Source organism: Lepidothrix coronata, unplaced genomic scaffold (genome assembly GCF_001604755.1).
Source record: "Lepidothrix coronata isolate B3197 unplaced genomic scaffold, Lepidothrix_coronata-1.0 Scaffold104, whole genome shotgun sequence".
Lineage (NCBI taxonomy): Eukaryota > Metazoa > Chordata > Aves > Passeriformes > Pipridae > Lepidothrix > Lepidothrix coronata.
This window is the reverse complement of record NW_016690284.1, coordinates 1,635,521-1,649,818: the sequence shown is the minus strand read 5'-3', so window position 1 is coordinate 1,649,818 and position 14,298 is coordinate 1,635,521. Positions and strand designations below refer to the sequence as shown.

At 37.9% G+C, this 14,298-nt stretch overlaps 1 protein-coding gene across 6 annotated transcripts in view; it reads left to right on the top strand.

The window, feature by feature from the left end:
* The window catches only part of FYB (FYN binding protein), a 49,093-nt gene that overhangs the window by 22,646 nt on the left and 12,149 nt on the right, over positions 1–14,298 (top strand). For 5 of the 6 annotated variants that reach the window (XM_017823607.1, XM_017823602.1, XM_017823605.1 and 2 more), the window contains exons 3-9: positions 4,052–4,199; positions 5,848–5,897; positions 7,031–7,050; positions 7,929–7,975; positions 9,052–9,169; positions 11,365–11,521; positions 12,542–12,686. In XM_017823607.1, coding sequence (XP_017679096.1) covers positions 4,052–4,199; positions 5,848–5,897; positions 7,031–7,050; positions 7,929–7,975; positions 9,052–9,169; positions 11,365–11,521; positions 12,542–12,686 — 685 coding nt within the window. The remainder of the gene's footprint in view (positions 1–4,051; positions 4,200–5,847; positions 5,898–7,030; positions 7,051–7,928; positions 7,976–9,051; positions 9,170–11,364; positions 11,522–12,541; positions 12,687–14,298) is intronic. The other variant, XM_017823604.1, reaches the window with a different exon arrangement.

Genomic DNA, 14,298 nt, shown 5'->3' with positions numbered 1-14,298 from the left:
TTTTACGTTTACCTACTCACTTTGAGCAGCTCCCAAGCAACATAACTGTGAAACCTGAAACCATGGCTTGTATCTAAACGAAAATGCAGTTAGGGAAGCAGAGCAGAGCACAGCTCTCTGCACATTACGAATTAGGTAGGAAGAGGGTGATCAGCTGCTGCAGATGTTGTTGTAGGTTCTTAGCAAGCCCTCTGTAAAACCCAGAAAACTTCCCAGATCTTGAATGTAGAAGTGGTGAAATGTTTTGCAGTAAGACTGAAAAACATGTTGTGTTTGCAGTGTAGCTCAAAAGTGGTTTGCATTACGGAACTGTGCTTCTTTCAAAATGCAAGATTTTTTACTGTGTAGCTGCTTCAAAAATCCTTAAGTTATTTTTTATGAAAAATATAAAAATTCATTAAGAATTTTAAAATTCCGGGCATTTTTTTCCTGCAGAATTTTTGGAGTCTCCCTGTTGTATCTGATCATTGTCAGGTTTTCTTTAAGTTACCAAAAGAAGGAGTCAGCACCACATCACGAGCTCACTGCGTCAGGGGTCAAAGGGAATAAGCTTTCACCAAGGCCATACTCTAGGCCAAAGGAAAAGTGGGATAGTCTTCTTTTTAGGATGTGAAGTCAAGAAACAGTTTTCCACTTGCATGTCCAAGAGACTGTCTTGTTTCTTACATATGTCTATGCATTCAAAGTGAAGCAGATGCGATCAGAGTGAACTCGAAATGGAAGGTAGAGCAATATGCATTGCTATTTGGTTTTAGTTTTGTTTAGAAATTTCTAATTCAGTTTTGAACCAGAAATTTCTGGGTTGAGGAAATTAATAGCTTAGATGCTACAGCCTGATACTTTAAACATCATTAAGAGTTCATTCTTTGCTGTTAAGTCTGGACTGCTTAGAGGCTAGAGGCCAGGCTAATGCATTAGGAAGAGAATGTGTTGCTGATAATATCAGTACAGTTATTCTGAGCTTACTGGGATTTCTAAGGCACTGTTGGCTTTGAGAGCAGGTACACATTGTTGCTGCAATTCAGCCAAGTATGAGAAAAATACAAACAGCTGAATCCAGATCACTCTCTGCTAGGATGGGATATTTTCCTGATTCAAGGGAGATATCAAAATTAATATTTACCACTGTTGTCAGGTAAAACCTTTCTGCCAAATAACCACATTCTATTGCAATACAAATTTGATTGATCAGCAGAGATTGTATCATCAGTGAATGGATGTTGAGCTGCAGGCGTGAGTGCTAAAAAATGTGGCTTTTTTTTCTTCTACTCTTTCTGTTCTGGTCAGGTTGATAATTGGTTATTCATCTTCATCTGCATCTCTTTATTCAGTGCAGCACAGCATGTGAAAAGTTCAGTCCTAAGACGAGGGGAGAGGCTATTTGGAAACTGAGGTGCTAGCGGTCAAAGCTACCATACAGTGATCATCCCTAGCACTGTTTCCTGTGATGAGAATGTTTTAGGTGCATGTGAAGCCAGAATGTAGTTTCAGTTTGAATTCTTGATCTAAGTATCTGCAGCTGACTGCAGTTCCACTACCTGCACAGAGCCTTTCCAGGTTTTCAGAGTTCCAAGTGTCCCAGACACAAAAAAACCAAACCAAACCAACCAAACAAAAAAACCCAAACTGGAATCAAAATTAAATGCTCCACTAAAATAGGAAAAAGCTCACTATTGAAATTTTATGATAGCTTTGGCTCATCAGGCCTGATTATAACAGCTTTTTTATACTGCTTGCCACTTTCCTACCTAACTCATCCCACTATTTCCAGTATTTGAAGTAAAGCATTTTACACCTACATCAGTCTCAGTCATAAGTGTGGCTAATTAAAACTTTAAGGCAGAGAAGAGTCCATTCTGATAGTTAGACAATAAAGAGCATTATTTCCATTATTATGATGATCATTTGGTTACTGTTAGATTACAATGTACATAAAAAGGACAGATCACTCAACCCTTATACTTAAAAATAAGCACTAAATTTAGAATGCATGTGGTGTCCTTTCCTGGCTCAGTTTCCTATTGCCTGGATTTGGCTTCCAAGGCATATCAGATCAGAGAAGTGTTATGCACTGAGACTTGGGCAGAATTTTTACCTTAGTCCTACAAACTAATCACAATGAAGTAACACAATATGATGACATAATGCTTTTATGCATGTTGTGCATAAACACAACACTCCATAAGGGCAACAGAAATCTAACCACAAAAAAACTATATAGGATACCCTGTTAAAACACAAAAATAAATTTGAGAGTATCATTAATACCAATTTACATGGCTTTTATGAAAAAAAAAAAAAGAAAAAACAAAGTAAAAAAACCCTCCTTTCTGGTTGCTTTCTTTGGCTAGAATCTAGAACTCAGCTGCAGATACATGTTTAAATAGTCAGTGCTATTCATCTTTATAAGGGGTTTCAGAATAATAAGAGATCATAGCTGATGAAACCTGTGGATGAATAAGGCCTGTGAAGAGTTAAATGCTACCACATCATCCTATGAGACCCAGATACAAGAGCACAATCATGTGTAACCTTGGCTCATTTAAGCAAAGTTTGCTTTTATTCAAAAGCAAGCATACATGTTGAATGAAGAAATATGTTCCTCAACAAAAACACAAAAGAATCCACCTGTTTAATCAGCAGTGTTGGGGCTATTAGTACTTTGCTATTTAAGTAATGAAGGAATTCACAGGTTTCAAATTCACTCTTGTTGATATGTATGTTGGCAGGTTGGTCCATCCAGCCATGAAGCAAAATTTCTCCATATATTTTTGAGTTCTTCGGTAATAAGTAGACAAACTGTCAAGGCTTGATAATTTCACTTTGATTTCCACATGAGACATGAGAGGTCCTTCTGAAAGTTACCAATTCCCCTTTTCCTGTCTATCCCAAAGACAGAATTTCGGACATCTCAGCAGCTAAAAAAAGGTCTTCCAGTAGTTTTTGTAACTTTATGTCTTGATATTAAACATTACCAAGTATTTGTTGTTGTTCTGTGTTTAAGGCAATTTTTTCCAGTGGTGTGAACATTTTCTTTCTTGACAAGATTTTAATTTCCACTATACAGACGTGAACTTAAAGAAAATCTCCAGAAGAGAAGGGGGTTTCTTTTCGCTTGTAGTTGGTGTTAACTTAACTCTGAATTTCCTTTTTCCTGCTGTTCTCTTCTTCCTTGGATTTTGTTGGGCTTCCCCCCATGTGACTGGGGACAATTCTTTTTGGGTAGCTTTTAATCCACTAGTGATAATTCAGAAAAAATTCTAGGTTTAATATCATGACATCCAGTGATTGAATTTGATTGTGTTGAATAAATTCTCTCAACATGAACTCTCAAAGCAATGGTTACTATGGTTTGTTTGTGACTTGTACGTGGAGCATGAACTCAGTGCAGCACACATGAACACCAGCTCGCTCATGAAATTATGGCTTCTCTGCCTGGTGCACAGCATCATCATTTTTTTAAGACTACACCTGTCTGTTGAGGGGGTAGCTTCTGTGCAGATTCTTACACTGCCACTTTTCTAGTGGAGGCTTGCTAGAAAATTATGTCCAGCCTTGTAAAACTTTCATTAAATACATATTTGAAGATGTTCAGGGACCTGTATATCTTTTAATAAATGCCAAAATATCTTTTTATCTCTCATCCTTTCCCTTAAAACTCTGTCTCTGAGCAAGAAAAAGTCATCAAGACTGCATAAGTACTCACATGAAATTCTGCAGCTGGTTTTTCCAAGCAGATTGTGGAATTATATTATAATTTAGTTTCAAAGCACAGGTACTTATATATACTGGATGGCCTGTGAAGTTTTTGCATCTTGTTCATGTCTTGGCAAAGACGTTTTCAAGGCCTTGTGCAGGCAGTACATTCTTCTATGTAGAACCTCTTCCTCTCTACTCTGGTAAGATAATGCAACAAAGATTTTTAAGAAGCAGGTTCAACAAAATATGTTTGCTCTGGCATGTGTTCAGTACTGATATTTTACCCAATACTTTATGTAAAACAGCAAGGTTCTGTCTTCAGCTTGATACATCAGTCTGTTCTTTATTTCAGCAGCTAAAGGTTTGAAACTGACAGCACCTTCCTCAGCAGCATCTGCCCCACAGTTTCCACCTCCTCCACCAATCTCTTACCCAGCCCTGCAGGTTAAGGCAGCTCCCAGTCTGCCTCCCAGAAACATCAAGCCCAGCTCTGAAACAAGGTAAGTGAACGTAAACCTCAAGGTCTTTATTGTTTCACCTTTTTCTGTTACTTTGCTCATGCAGCTGCAGATGAATACTACAGGAGTCCCAGGTTTCTGGGGGAGTGAAGTCTTACTACTGTCCTTGTCTCGCCCTGGCCTTATCCTGTCTGGAATTAGTTTTTATTAGTTTGAACCCTTCATCTATTCAGTTGTTTCCCTGAATTGCCTTAGCTATAACAACACTTTTTTTGCCCTGTTGGGGGGGCTGGGGTAGGGAGAAGGGAATAGACTGAGTTTTTATTTCAAACCTGTTGAAAGACTTCATACATGGGTAGAAAACCAGTTGTAATAAATAACTGAAGGTTTACCCTGCATTTTTCTGGGGTAAGAGAGCAAGGAGAGTCATGTCTATGAGTCAATAGCCCAGGAAGTAGCTTTGCAAACCAGAGGAACTGAGCTCAGTCCTGGCTGTGAAACTGCGCCTCGGACACATCATGGCCTTATGTGATAACTCTGAGAAGCCTCTGTCAATACAGGGCTCCCTTCTTAATCCTTCTTTGAAGACTTGCATACAAAAGTGGAACCTCTGATGAAAAAGAGTTATAAGTACTTTGATCCTGTGTCAAAACTGACTGGAATAAAGCTGAGCCTGAATAAGGAGATGCTCTCTGGCCAGCAGTTACTGCAAAAAGCAGCAAACAACAGGCAGGGAGAGTTGGAGAGGCGTGTGCCAACACAGGGCTCTGTGTCAGTGTGGCCAGAGTGACAGCATCACTCCAGCCTCAAGGCCACGGTACCTGCAACAGCCATCCTGGGTATCCTCATCTTCACCTTCAGTGACCTGCGAAATTTACCTCCAGATGGCCCTTCTGGTCTTCCATTCCTGTGTGCCCTCTGGGGTCTCCCCTCCACTGAAAACTTGTGCCTGGGTGCTGACACCTGTGCTTTCACCTGTTTCTGTGCTTTTGCTATGAGGCCAATTTTAGAACATCCCATTCTGCTTCAAAGTCCATTCTTTGGTTACCCTTCTTGGATGATCACTATCAGCCCTAATTCTCTTTCAGCTGTTACAAGACATATTAAAGTAAAAAGTCCCTGATATTACTAGTTATATTCTCAATTTCTTGCTTCTCTCAGTTGGACAGCACTTTTAAATCTAACATCAGAGACCTTTTACTTGGCCTAACCTTACACTACTGCTTCTCTTGTCCCTTGTTTAGACTTTAAGCCCTACAAGTCAAGGAGTAGTCTCAGAACTATATTTAACATTGAGCAAAAGTCTGGCGTTGTGCTTGTGTATTGTGTAAGAAGCCTGCACCTGCAAGGATAGTTTAAAAGCCCAACATATTTTTTTCATTCAGTCAGCCCATCTGCTGACTATATTTTTCATACCATACTCATCTTCATGGTATCTGAGTGCCTTTGGCTTATTTTGATCTTTTATTCTCAAGATCAAGGTGTCCCCATCTGAAACACCAAGCCACAATCAGGAAGAATAATTTAAAGAATCTTGTTTCTACTAAGTAGGATATAGAGCTCGATAGACTGTCCAGCCATTGTATAAAATAGATGGAAAAAGCAGCAGGACAATGGTGGATGAAAATATAAATATAAAATATAAGACCGCCTTCATAGGTTTCACGTCTCCACTTTTTCATACTTACAGAAATCCAGAAAATGAAGAAAATTATGATGACGTGGAATTTGTTTTACAGGGTAAGATGCATACATTTTAATCAGTGGCAACTATGAGAAGCTGCAAGAAAGTTGTATTTATAAGATAAGCAAAAGAATATTGTTTTCTATGTGTGATTTGTGTAACTAATTATACTAGTTCTGTAGTTTCATGAGTGAAGATGGTTGTCTCATAACAGTAACTGTTCTACTGTTCTATGATTAATATGACAGACTTTCAGGAACTGCTTTAAATAACTTCCCTCTTACCTCCCTCCCTCCCTCCTTTCTTTTTTTTTTTCATTAGAAAAATGCCAGGACTGTAAATTATCAGATTTTTTAAATCTGAACCAAAATGAATGCTGTTCTTTCAGAGCTGAAGTTGTGTGGTCTGGTGAAGGAGGCACTGGTTTATACTTGCTAAAAAAAAATAAAAATTGTTGACTGTGCTTTTAATGTTGCTTTGTGGTCTGCCTCAATTAGAGGCAGTGAGCCACTATGTTGTACCAGGAGCAGCAGAGAAGCAGATTGTGACATAAAAAATTTCAGTCTGCCTTCTGATCTCTCTTTGGGGGGACTCAGTCTGTGCCAGGCACAGTGTGCATCATTTAGTGTGCTGGCCATCCCTGACGGACAGCAATGCAGACTGTGGAGCTGAAACTGAGCTTGTCTAACCTAACTCCCTGCAGACTAAGGAGGAAGCAGGAAAGTCACAGAGCTTCTTCTCCTGCAGCCCAGGGCAGACACTGCCTTAGCCAAAGGGCCTTTGGCCTCCTTATTCAGCTGTGGGGCTGGTGCAAAAAAGTTCTTTGAGATCTGTTTGGATTTCTTAGGTTTTTAACCATGACTTTCTCATATAAATATGCATTTTTGTAAACAAATAGTATAGGTAAATTTTTCAATGTCACTAAAGAATCTTTAAAACAAATTTTCCACTTTTAAAATACAGAGTTAAATATGCTGTTTGTAGATATTTTTATTTTAGAGTGTACTATAAAACCAATTTGGAAGAATTCTGATTTTTGCATTCATAACCTCATTAAAAACCTGGAGTCTGCACATACTTCTGATCAATATCACTTGTATTATTAGTAGTTTAAAACAGTTAATGCTACAATTAATTGTTTTGTGTACAAGAAAAAATAAATACCCAGTTTTTATTTTTTCTCCTATAGGTCATGGAAGTACACAGGGGGTAAGTGCTATCCTCCAAGATAAACATATCATTTTTAGCAAAAAACTACCAAATTTATTAAAACCCCTTAAATAAATTAGAAAATTAATTGCAGAAATGATCCAGTATATTGACAGTAAGTTGTAGAAGGACTAACTTATTGTGAAGGACGGAAATAAATTCAGGTAAGCAGAATAAACCAGAACTAATTTTCAAAGCTGACTAGACACCAAAAATTGATTAAAAAAAAAAAAAAGAGGCAAAAGTACACCTTCTAATACCACTGACATTTCATTTCACTACAATTTTCCAGAAACAAGGATCCTGCTGCATTCTAGTAAGAGAATATTTTAGTTACTCTTTCAGTTAAGCACAGTTTTATATTGGTATGCTTAAGTACCTGGTTATAGGAAGACTAAAACTATCTCTTGGACCCTAATCTTAGCCCCATTTAGATCATTAACATTCCAGTTTAAATAATGCAAACTCTGACACCTTCATCATAGCAGTGCAATCATCAGCATGGATGCAGATTTTTCAGGACTAACGTTGCGATTAAAATGTCCCCTTTGGATTAAGTAGTGTGCTGGTGTGATTCTAACAATCCAGGACTTCATGGTTGTGGTATTGTAAAAACAAAGGTAGGGGAAAAAAGAATAGTGGGATTGTATAACGTAGTAACTTGTTTTGGGAAGATTAAAGGAATTTGTGTTTGCATTTTGCTATAAATGTATTTTATATAGTTTATGTGAAGCTTACCTAGCAGGCTCAGTTTCTTCATGTCTTTCCAATTGTACTTAGACCATTTAAAACTGATTTGTTTGTTTGTTTGTTTGTTTGTTTGGTTTGGTTTTTGTTTGTTTGTTTGTTTGTTTGTTTGTTTGATTTTGGTTTTGTAGGGCCAAAAAAGTGATGTAGAGATGTATGAAGATATAAATGACATCAGGTAGCAATTTTAAACTCTATAACCTATTGTATCTTTATTACTATCTTTGTTAACAAAGATATTTCATCTGGCACAAAAGTGTCATTCCACTGCAGTCCTTGCCAGGGATTATTGTGTTCATTCATTTCACCTAAAGAAAGTCCAGTTGTTCTAAGGTTCTTTTCTAGTTAGATCTGCCATGCCTCATGCTGGAAAAACTCCTGTAACGAACCGATGTTGTTACTGTGATTGAGGTAAACAGAAGTCTGATTTCTGATCTGAGGAACATGTCTGAACCACTTGTTGGAATTACAGTCTAGTTCTCTAGAAAATAAGTTCAGCCCAAGATACTATGGTACCAGATAGATTTTTGTTGTGGTCGTTTTTCTTGCTTTTCAGATAAATTTTCTCAGAACTCCTGTGGGAGGCTAGATTGACAATTTTCATTGCCTGAGTACACTAGCCAGAATACAAGCTCTCTTATTCTTCTTCCATTTAGACCTTTACTTTGAGGATTCTTTTGCCCTGGTAATATCTAAATGTATGGCATTTACTGTATTACGATAGCCAATTCCCTTCAAATAAGTAATAGATGTAGAATATGTCAGATTTAGAAGGACTTTCAGCAAAAATTTATTGGTGAATTCCCTTTGCAAATAAGTGATATTAATACATGTTTTATAACCCAAGCAAATGATCTTCATTCAGTCTTCTTTTTTTTTTTTTTTTTAGTATAATTTAAGCATATCAGCTTATCAAAACTATCCTAAAAAAGGAATGAAACTGCTACCAGTTTCCAAGCTTGTTCAACACAATTAGGTCAGGGACATTTGGATACACACATGTAGAGCTGGTATTTTGCCTCCAGGTAACCTTTCCTGGTGTGCTGTCCCCTTAAGGACAGCCACTCTAAATTATATATGTAGTAAAGGATTCCTTACTCTATTTGTTGCAGCTTCACTAGAGTTTAGAATCCATAGCTTTGATTTCACTTGGAGAAGTCTTTTTTTATCGCATGTAATTTTTTATCAACCTTGAGTAAGGAAGCTCTAGGGAAGATTTGCTTCACACGTTCATTCCTGGCAATGCACTTCCAGATCATCAAGGGAAAAAGAGAAGAAGCAGAACAAAGAAGATAAGAGAAGAATGGAACAAGAGAAAAGAGAACAAAAGGAAAAAGAAAAGAAAGAACTGGAATTAAGGAAGAAGTTCAAAGTAAGCTTTTTGTTTTGTAATCTGGTCAAAAACACCTAAGAAGGATTATTTTGCAGTGTCAAGTTCAAAATACACTTCTCATCTAGTTACAAAATTATTTGTTATAGTAGGTAGTTCAAATACCTGAATAAATTCTGAATAAAGTTTTAAACTACCCTTTTATGTTGGGCATATGCTTGACTTCAAGCCTCGCACTGATGGCAAGGACTTTGTTCAGTGCCTTTACAGTTTTCTTTAATTTACCTTCACAACTTCTTCTTTCCATGGTAAAAAAAAAAAAAAAAAAAAAAAAAAAAAAAAAAAAACCAAAAAAAACCCAAAACCACTAGTTTTCACTTTTCTGTTTCTAATGATTTGCATCATTAGAATAGCATCAAAAGTCTTTAATAAAAGTGGNAAAACCAAAAAAACCCCAAAAACACTAGTTTTCACTTTTCTGTTTCTAATGATTTGCATCATTAGAATAGCATCAAAAGTCTTTAATAAAAGTGGGAATTGTATCCCATATACTTAGTGTTACTTGCTTTGCTGTAGTCAGATACAAAAGTATCTAGCCCTTGAGAGATTTCAAAATTGCAACATATTGCCCTTGCACTTGGCATAAAGGTATCTAAACGGATTTACAGCTTAAGTGGGGAGGAAGTGAATAGGGCATGTGTAGGGGAGCTAAAGTCTGTGTGTCAGGCTAAATCATGAGGCAGTTCTTTCTGTTATTAAATAATATTTATATATCTGGTGGTCAGCATGCTCCCACAGTTTGCAAATCAGCCAGTCAGTTTCTCTAAACTAATATCTGTTCACAATGCTCCACTGTGCTGCTTTCAGTGTCATTGTACATAGTGGGCAGCTTTGTTTTATTTCCTATTATGTTCGGTACACAGTAAAGCCATGGTGATTGTCTCACACTGAGGCCTTGGTCAGCTGTGGAGAGACTGGCATGACTTGATAAGCAAATATTAAAGAACCACTTAGTTAATAATAGTGGGTTAACCACTCCTGTGAAGTGTAGGTATTAGTGCCCAGAATGCTTTTAGCTTGCAGACTGTTGTCCTACAGCCATTAAGGAATGTTATTATATTTAAATGCAAACAAATATATTTTAGTTGGTTTTTTTTTCACATTTATTCGCCACCAATACACCTATATTCCTGACCTATTCTCTAATTGGCAAGAGCACTATGCCTCTGAAAGGTCATATATATCTCAAAGTCACAAATACTACAATCCAAAATGGTTTCTCCATAATGTAAAGATCCCGCAAAGCAAATCCTAAACTCCGGTAAACAGTGTGATCATCTCTTGTGAGTATTTGCAATATCATTTATAGAAAAGAATTGTAAACACAGAGGATTATGTGATAGACTCTTTAATGTTAATGAATTTTACTCATGTGACTTGTATCAGCAATAGTGTGGCCAGCAGGACCACAGCAGTGATTGTCCATTTGTACCTGGTACTGGTGAGGCTGCACCTTGAATCCTGTGTCTGGTTTTGGGCCCCTTGCTACAAGAAGGACATTGATGTGCTGGAGAGAGTCCAGAGAAAGGCAATGGAGCTGGTGCAGAGTCTGGAACACAAGTCCTATGAGGAACAGCTGCAGAAGCTTGAGGTGCTCAGCTTAGAGAAAAGGAGGCTCAGGGGAGATCTTATTACTCCAAACAAATACCTGAAAGGAGGTTGTGAGGTGGAGATTGGTCTCTTCTCCCACATAACAAGGATTAGGACAAGAGGAAGTAGCCTCAAGTTGTGCTGGGGGATATTTAGTTTGAATATTTCTTCCATTGAGCTCAGTGATCTCAGAGGTCTTTTCCAACATAAAAGATTCTGTTTTGGTGAGTAGTTCTGCTGGAAATACATGGAGATGTGCACTGGAATTAAATATGTCTGTTTTGTAAATTCATGAAAGGGTCCATAGTTAGTTTGTTGGTTTTAGTTTTTGTATTTTTGTGATTTTGCCAATCAGTTCAACTGGTCTACTTCCATGCTGTTCCCCTCTCTTTTAATCTCTGATTATTAATTTAAACTAGGTAGTTGTGGTGGCAGAAAGCCTTTCTGTTTATTTGCCTAGGCCACTTTAAATGTCAATGAAACAAGTAATCATCATAACTGTTATTTTTTCTTTCATTCTAAATGCCTGGGAGAAAAAAACTCCATTTTCCACATCTGTGATTTATTTTGTTCCTTCTTTTCTTCAGTTAATGAGACCCATTGAAGTTATTCATCAGGCACGAGCTTGTGTTGACTACAAAGGGGGGAAGAATGAACTGACTGTCAAAGAGGGGGATAAGATTGAAATCATTCGCCTCACAGACAACCCAGAAGGAAAGTGGCTGGGCAGGATAGGAGAATGCTGTGAGTTCTGTTTCTTCCTTGTGCTCCTGAATGTTTTCACTGTATGACAGCAAACAGGTGAGCATTACACCAAAGAGTAGCCTTACCAAGGCTGACTCGCTGGCCGCCAAAGAAAGTAATTACCACAGCTCGCCCTCCTGTGCCAAGCTAGCATGAAAGGTTTAGTTCATACTATGAAGTTATTGCAAAACATGATGTAACATTTATAGGCACTAAAATAAGTCAGGTACAATATGTTGGGACCTTCATTGACACACTGAGAAGCAATTCCCTGTCAGCTTTCAAATAGCATCAGAACTGGGCACTCTGCAAGTAACAAGGATCACATTTTTTCCTGTCTTTCTCTTAATCATAACATTGGTGTTCCTAAAATAGAAATAGAGACTATAAGGACCAGTTCTAAGTCTTTATCTTGTTTCTACTCCTACGGAAAGTTTCTAACTGATTTTTAGTTTTTATTTTGTCTGAAATCCAAGATGTTTTTCTAATTGTATAAATATCATCAGTGGATCTGTGAGTGTGATAAAGAGATTGATGATCTGGCTCCTGGGTTATAAAAGACTGATCCATTGAATCAATCAAAATTATTAAAAACACTTGCATGATTTTTAAGAGGACTGTCTAAAATTCCCCTCAGGAGATACAGAGTTCCTCATCTTAGGCCAACTGTTCTGATGACCTAAAATATGCACAAGACTGCAGTGGTTCCAAGGTTAGCTGAGAAATGGAGTCTGCCTCATGATTCCAGGAGTCTGCACAGAAAATTCTGAGCTGACAGCTGAGAAGCAAATAAGGGTGAAGTTAACTTGACACCACCTGAGGAAGGCTTAGTGGGGAGACAGATCTGAGATTTGTATTTGTGTTGACAGATGGAGAGTGAAGCTTAGGCTGCTTGGAATGAGACACTTTGAAAGTTTTCAAAACTCATTAAAAAAATTTCAGTTCTGAACCTTCTGTTAAACTCATCCCTTTACCATGACCTTTTAAAACTGTCTCTGCCTAATGATTTCATTCATTTAGATGGATACATTAAAACAACCATGGTAGAGATTGATTATGACTCTTTGAAAAGAAAGCAACGAGCACCTACTGGAGCCAATGTGGAATTTTCAGAGAGTGACATGGAAGTGTATGATGATGTTGGAGAGCAGGAGAGCTTGATAAGGTATGTATAAGGAATACATGGAAAGAAAAAAATAATTCATCCCAGTCAGCCTAGCCAGGGGAAGTTTTACAACAACAAAGCCAACTCTTGTCACGGAACAGTCATTTGTATAAGAAACATATAAGTTGGTTAGAGGAGCATAAATGAATTCTGGAATCCATCATCTGGATGGATATGTTCAGGAGGAATTCATACTATTGGAAGAGGACCTACACTATTGCAGTCCAAAAGAGAACAAAATGCAAACCATACAGGATTACAAATCATATGCAGGAAGTGCAATTCTCTTCACTCCCTCTCTTCTCTCATCCTGTCTTTTGAAGTCATGTAGTCCCTTTTCTAACATGAAAAAATAAAAGACTCTAAAAGCAATTCACTGCAGGAGGGAACTCCTGATAACCCCCATTGCTTTCATGAGACTCAGTGTGAGTCCATAAGTCTTTTGTTGAAGAGAAGGGACTTCTGGAATCAAGTTTAGGATGGCCCTTCAGGAAAGAGTGTGGCTAATGAGTTTAATCCTGAAAACAAGGCCTCTCAAGTTCCATGAGATGGGTATGAGCTTTTTTTGACTTTTTTGACTTCACCAGAAGCTTCTTCTCTATGGAACGGTCTCACACACATTTGCAATGCAGTGCTCCACTGCATACTCTCTACTTCAATATGTCATCTTTTACATGTCAAACAGATCTGCAGTTAAGATCTTCTTAGTACACTTCTCTAAGTGCCACCTCCAGCAGCAGATCAGATTTGCAGGCTGGGAAATATCCTAGTGACCTTGTGACAGGAGTCAAGGCTATCACATAACCTAGCATGACAGTGGTACCCTCCGTTACCAGATCTCACATAAAAGCCTGCTTCTGAAATGTGATGCAACAAACTAGTGCTCAATCTCCACTACATGTCCAGATGTGCAGAAATACATAGCCTGGGACAAGGGATCTGCATACAGCTGCAAAGAATTTCCATATGTAGGACAACCATCTTGAAACAGCCATTACCCCTGCTTTCACTGCTTCCCATGAGGCTTCTTAACTTTGTAGGCCTGCATGGAATAAAAGGACTGAAGCCGGCCGGCTGCTGAGTGCAGCTGATCCTCAGTTGATAGAACATTCCCATTGAGCTCCAGAAACAGCACTTGGAAAAGTCTGTCTTCAGGCTGGCATTCTTAAGCAACAAATCTGATACTTTGACAGCTTGCTCCATATCAGTTTTCCTCCCTGCACATTGGCTTCATGGCATCATGACCTAGCCAGGAGACTTGAGTTAGTTGTTCTACATTTTAGGTAATCCCAGCAATAGTTACTTCATTGCAAAAGTATCTTTGGCCAATCCTTCTCACTATGGCAAGAATCACAATTAACCATCTCAATGCAAGGTATTTAGAAAATCTGTTGAATGTAAAAGCAAACAATAATACTGACACTGTTGTGTACTAAAATAATAGTGTATTCCAAGGAACTTGGAAGGATGAATGATTTGCTCAGCTTCATTAAATCTTTTAAACTGTATTTTGACATTTTTATCTTCTCTAGTGATTAATAGCATTCTGTTAAGTTCTTGAGCATGAATTATTGGAAGGTCTGACATACATCAACATGTTTTGAAACCACTG